Source organism: Anastrepha obliqua, chromosome 3 (genome assembly GCF_027943255.1).
Source record: "Anastrepha obliqua isolate idAnaObli1 chromosome 3, idAnaObli1_1.0, whole genome shotgun sequence".
NCBI lineage: Eukaryota > Metazoa > Arthropoda > Insecta > Diptera > Tephritidae > Anastrepha > Anastrepha obliqua.
This window is the reverse complement of record NC_072894.1, coordinates 109,615,993-109,622,399: the sequence shown is the minus strand read 5'-3', so window position 1 is coordinate 109,622,399 and position 6,407 is coordinate 109,615,993. Positions and strand designations below refer to the sequence as shown.

Sequence of the window (6,407 nt, the reverse complement as noted above, 5' to 3'; positions counted from 1 at the left end):
ATATTTTACCTTCCAAAATTATAAAAAAAATTAGAATGCTAAAAGGAACCGAAGATATTTCACTTTCAGAAACTATGTACCAAAATTTCTAACATTAAATAAATATCAAAATTATTAAATAAAAAAAATGTTTCCAAAATTTAATAGCAAATAAAATTTCGTACTCAATTTTCTTCAGATTCTAGTTAATGAAAATTTTACGATTTTTTCAATATTGATAACTTTATAAATCTATGTACTATATAGGATGAATGGCTGCCTATGCGAGGGGCCCACTTGGACAAATAATCAAAACTCATCCGTTGTTATACCATACAGGGGGACGAAAAAATAGAAGGAAAAGAACCAAACAGGTGGAAAAAGGAAGAAGGGGCTTTGGATTAGAATATAACAACCAACAGGTGTAGCAAAACAGATGCCTAAATCTGTACAGAACGAAGTTTCAAATGTGTTTGTAAATTATAAAAAATATTGATATAAAAATAAAAAAAAAGTTTCTCTGTATCCACAACAGTATACCCATATCTATTGGGTAGTTCGGAGGGTAATTTTGTTTTTTTTTGTGGTGAAGATAATGAGTATAATGAGTAAATATTTATTAAGTTATATATTGGCCATTCTGATCCAACACCTTTTGTCCTCTTTCTAGTAGTAGCATGATTCCACGCTCATAAAATTTTTGGTCTTTGCTGGCAAAAAACTCTTCCAGGTGATTTTTGACGTGTTCATTTGAGGTAAAGGTTTTACCGTCCAAAAAAATGTTGCAGTGACCGGAACAAATAATAATCCGAAGGGGCCAGGTCTGGAGAATATGGTGGATGTGGCAGTACATTCCATTCAAGTTGTAAAAGTTTTTGGCGAGTGACCAAACTTGTGTGAGCTCTCGCATTATCTTGATGGAACACTACACCTTTTCTATTGATTAATTCTGGCCTTTTCTATTGAAGTACATCATTCAGTTTGTCCAGCTGATGACAGTAGACCTCCGAATTAATTGTTGTGTTATCCGGTAAAAGCTCAAAAAGTGACTCCTCCCATTAAACGGCAGCATCACCCTTTTTGATGGATATCGGCTTTTGAAATGATTTGAGCCGGTTCATCTTTTATGCTCCATGATATCTTTGTCATTGTTATATACAACCCCTTTTTCGTCCCCAGTAATGGTGCGCTTCAAAAATGGATTATTTTCATGACGATTGAGGATTGAAGCACAGACGTCAACGCAACGACACAAATTTCTCTCCGTAAGGACATGGGGAACTCATATATTCGAGGCTAAACCCAGGCCTTTCCGGTAGTCATAAACAGTTGAATTCGATAAATTTAACCTCTCACCAATCTCACGCGTTGTTATTCGCCAATTTCCATCAAATAATGGCCTTTATCGCGTATTTATCAGCTTCAACCAGCCTCCCAGAACGTGGTGCATCTTCGACATCAAAATTGCCAGATCAAAATTTTGCAAACCAGTCTAGCACTGGCGTATTGTGAACACATCTTCTCCATACACATCGGTTAATTTCTTTCTGGCTTCAACAGGATTTTTACCTTTTCTATAGTAAAAAAGTAAAATATGACGAAAGTGCTGCTTATTGCTGCTTTAAAAGGGCACCGTCCAAAAACGACTGCGTAAAATCAATTCAACTTATTCACACACAAGCCTTGTTATATCAGCTGTCAAAATATGTAATGACAATGCGACTTAAGAGTAAAGTTAGCTGTAAAAAAATACAATTAACACCTCTGTCGGGAAAAAACGAAATCTTTTTCTGAACGACCCACAGTATCAGGCTTAGCTGTTCAAGGGATAAATGGTTCAATGCCGATAGATTTCCTAGCCTGAGAGGAAAAAGTTGTGGGGATTAAAAGACCAGAGAAAAGAAGAAAGACTAAGCAAGCAGTGGGTTGCTGCTGCGGATGGCTCCAGGACGGAGCACGGTTTCGGCTCTGGTGTCTATGTGGAATCCAGCGGGACAAAACTACACTTTGCTTTTGGATAGCACGCTTCTGTATTTCAAGTGGAGGTGTATGCTGTTCAAGAAGCGATAAACTTTGTTGTGAAAAACAGATGGAGAGCAGCGACAGCAAATCTGCGCTAATGGCCTTAGACATTCCTCCAACCACTTTAAGGGTAGTTGAGTCCAGCAAATACAAGCTGAACTATGTCGGTAGACATAATATCCTGATGCTAACATGGATCCTGCGACACGTGGGTATCGCGGATAACGAGATCTCTGACTATTTAGCTAGGAATGGCTCTGAGGTCAACTTCTTTGGCCCTAAGCTCGTTCTGCCACTCCCTTCTGCAGCCAGCAAAGCCACGGCTAGCAAACGGGCTACTTTAACCCACAAGCGAGTTTGGTAGGCTAAGAGAAGCAGATGCAGATGGACAAAACTGATGTTACCTTTTATGTCCGACCGACTGTCGGTATTGCTCCTACCATTAAGCAGATGGGACTCTAGGCAACTGGTTGGACTGATGACGGGACAGTTTCTATGGGCGAAGCACATGGAAAAGGTGGGCATTTCAGACAGTGCACTCTGCCCAGCATATGGAGAGGAGAATGGGACGGCAAACCACTTTCTGAGCATATGCCCGGCCTTCGCTCGAATGAGGTCTTTGGTACTGATGTGCTCGAGTTCAGTACAATAGACTTCATGTCGTCTGAGTGCGGCACTTGCTGAAAAAAGTAAACTTGCAGCGCACGAAATAAAGGATGAACCGCCAAGGCTTGGGCAAGATCGCTGGAGAAACCAAACAGGCGCCAAATGGAAGGCTAGGCTAATAAAAGACGTCACAACATGGGACAGCAGGAACTTCAGTGAAGTCAGTTTTTATAGAACGGGAATTTCGAGAACTACCTATTAAAAAGAGCGAAATGCGGACACACCACATGTATATATGGTGTCGCAGCCGCAGATGATGCTGAACACACCTTTTTCCAATGCATGCGTTGGGAACAAGAACGTGGAATGCTGGAGAATGCAGTCGGTTACATAACCACTGAAAATGTAATGCTGAGCAGCGAGGGATTTGGAAAATTATCAGTGATTTTGCAGATTCTCCGAATAAAAAAGCAGGACCTCGACGCAGGCACATAGGCATAGACCTTTGTAATGAGGATGATTGAATGCCACGCGGAAGTAATGCGAAAGCGGTTGGTTGCAGGGTGGGCGGCGGTTCCAAACGAGGAGCTTTTTAGTCTCCGGACAAACCATTGCTGCGGAGACATCTTTAATGATGCAATAGGCATTTCAAACATACTCATCCGAAAAAAAGAAATAGTGGTTTCATTCGATTTTGCAACTTCCAAATCAGAAGCCACAAATGTTAAGGCCTCACTAATATTATATAACGACCGCTTCAATGGAGCGGCCCAATAGAAATACTATCTAATTATCTAATTAATTTGTATTGTTAAACCGCATATGAGCTCAAAGCTGACATTCACGCCAAAGGCGCATTCAAGCATGTTTGAGCAGAAACTAATATATGCGCCTGTTCATCCGCATACAAGCACGAATATAACTACGCACTTACCCTATGATCAGAAAGTACCGGGAATGTTTAAATAAAACAAAACAGAGTTAAATTTCATTTTATTTTAACTCTTTCAAAATATGATCCGTCTGAAGCAACACACATGTGCCATCATTTAACCCAGTCCTCCATGCACCCCTGGTAGTCCGACGAAGGGATGGCCTTCAGCTCCTTCGTCGCTTTCTCTTTGATCTCCTCTATCGATTGAAATCTCTTTCTACGAAGTGGTAACTTCAACTTGGGAAACAAAAAGAAGTCGCACGGGGCCATATCAGGTGAATACGGCGCTTACACGATGTTATTTACTTGCTGTTTGGTCAAATAATCCAGCACAATTTGGGCTCGGTGCGATGGCGCGTTATTATCATGCAAAATCCAAGAATTGTTTGCCCACATTTCCCGCTGTTTGCGACGCACAGCGTCTTTCAAACGCTTCAAAACGGATACATAATATTTTTTTTTGAGCGTCTGGCCCGATGGAAGGTACTCATGGTGCACTACGCCTTGGCAAACGAACAGTCAACATCACTTTCTCGGTACTTTTTGATGATAGGCTACATTGGCAAAGTGACGTGCAGAAAGACCGCAATTGCAGAATTTACGTAGTTGAATGTGGGTAGGCTATTTGTTAATTTTTTTAACTTCATTTATAAGCAGCGCCATTTTGTATGTGTGTGTATGTGAATTTGCATAAACGCTCTGATACGTGATAAATACGCTTTTAAAATGCAAATAAAGTCACACATACCCACACACGCATGCGAGCGAACGCACGTGACGGTCATGCAAACGATGTTGATTAGTTGAAAGTGATAAGTGATAAGTGATGTGCAAACACTGTGTGGCTGCCAATTGAAAGCGCAAGTAGATTTCGTGTAAATATATGTAGAGGATCAGCAGTTAAATTTCTTCCTGTTTATGTGTGCTCATACGCACACATACTCACGTATACCTAGATGTGCATCATATGCGTCAAAATGTTTTCTGTTTTTCTAGCTCCTCATTGACCCCTAAAAGTCTGTCGAGTGGCAGCTGAGTCAGCAAGTCAGTCAGTCAGTCAGTTTAGAGGAAAAAAGGGCAGATGATCAGCATGACTGATAAATGACTAATGGCCTATTAAGTGGTGAAAATAGCCAGATAGGTGAATAAATGTTAAATGGAATAAAGTGTGCCTAATTGCAAGTTTCTGCAAAGGACTGCTGAGTAAGGAAAGGTTTGCCAAAAAAATTTGTGCAGAGAAGAAGTAAATGTGTGAATGGAAAGGAAAATAAGTAATGGAAATATGGGTAAAAATATATATAGTAGAAAATAGGTCAGTAACGGGAAAAGATTGAAAAAAGATTTAATCTGTTTATTGAAAGTTCGGGAATTTAGTTATAACATGGGAACTGGTAATAAAGCGTTTAAAGGGAGCATCTCCCCTTTAATATCAGTCGTGGCTTGAAGCCGTTGACAAACTTGGGTTATATATGTGGCAACCCCCTGCCACTATCATATGATACAGAGAGCAAAAGCTCTCTCAATATTTCCATTAGATCTACCGCTATCGAGTCTCGACATTTATTGTAACTATTGATAGGCAAAGCAATGTGAAAGCAACCGTATGAACATTCTTCTCAGACGACACATCGAAGACTTCACACGCGTTCGCTACATTGGTGACCCCGACGTGGGCCCATTTTCATCCACTAACATCGGCGATTATTGGTAAGGTATAGTCATAAGACTGGATTAGTGCGACAGTCTACAAAAATACGTAGCGACCAAGGAGTATATTTTTGTAAATTTCCGGCGAATTGAACACGACGCAAGCATCTAAAGGGTCATGACGAACGAAGCTACTCCACCAACAAACAACGAGGCAGACTCATCAACACACGCGAAAGAGGGTCTATAAAGGCGGTAAAAGACTCTCTAATTACAACATCGCACCGCCTCTTTTTAACAGACCGAGCTTCTGGGACACAACTTCTCGTGGACACAGGCGCTGACTTATCAGTTTTCCCTCGTTCGCGAATCAAGCAAACACACTTACCACCGCAAATCGCCGGCGTACCCTTCTCGATGTCCTCTTCGACGCCGTCGAGCATAGCCTCATCCGCAGCCGCAGCGTTGCAGCAACACGCCTATTATCAGTCGAAGGCATCGGCGCTGTCGACAACTTCAGTGGTGACTATTACCAATCAGGCTGGGCCGCTGGTCACCAGCACTATTGGCATTAATCAGGCGACGCCGCAGCAGCAGCAGCAAAGTTTGCTGGCAGCCACTCTTGCTGCCTCTCAGCAGCAGCAACAGCAGCAGGCGCAACAACAAGCGCAACAACAGCAGCAACAACAACAACAGGCGCAACAGCAAGCACAACAAGCACATCAAGTGCAACAACAACAGCAGCAGCAGCCATCGTCTCATGCTCAGTCACAGCTACAACAGTAACCGTCGCCACATCAACAATCTATGCTCCAGCAGCAATCACCCAGACTTCAGCCACAATTATCACCACACAATCAGCCCCAACAACAACTGCATCAATCATATCAACAACAGCACAACCAGCAGTTGCTTGGAGATCCGTTTGCTGCGATGCTGACAGCGACACAAGATCCCCCAACTGGTTTGTAGTCTGCGCTACAGCAACAGCAACTTTCACAGTTGGAGCCACCACCCTCGCAAACGCAAAAAACAGTCACAGCCACAGGCTCAGACACAGCCGCAACCACAACTAAAAGTACACGGCGGGTACACTTCGCCGATAATATTTAAGCTTGATTTATTAAATAATATTAAGTTCATTTTTATATATTTTTTTCTTCTTCTCTTCATACCTTGATCCTGTAAAATAAAATTAAAAAAAAAAAAAACGGCAAAG

The 6,407-nt window shown here is 41.8% G+C and overlaps 1 protein-coding gene across 1 annotated transcript; it reads left to right on the top strand.

Moving 5' to 3' along the window:
• The first annotated feature begins 5,366 nt into the window (after nucleotides 1-5,366).
• LOC129242151 (ras-interacting protein RIP3-like) lies at nucleotides 5,367-5,974 on the top strand. The gene is made up of 2 exons (XM_054878715.1): nucleotides 5,367-5,430; nucleotides 5,490-5,974. Exons 1-2 carry the CDS (start codon nucleotides 5,367-5,369, stop codon nucleotides 5,972-5,974), a joined length of 549 nt encoding a protein of 182 aa, XP_054734690.1.
• Nucleotides 5,975-6,407: the final 433 nt, after the last annotated feature.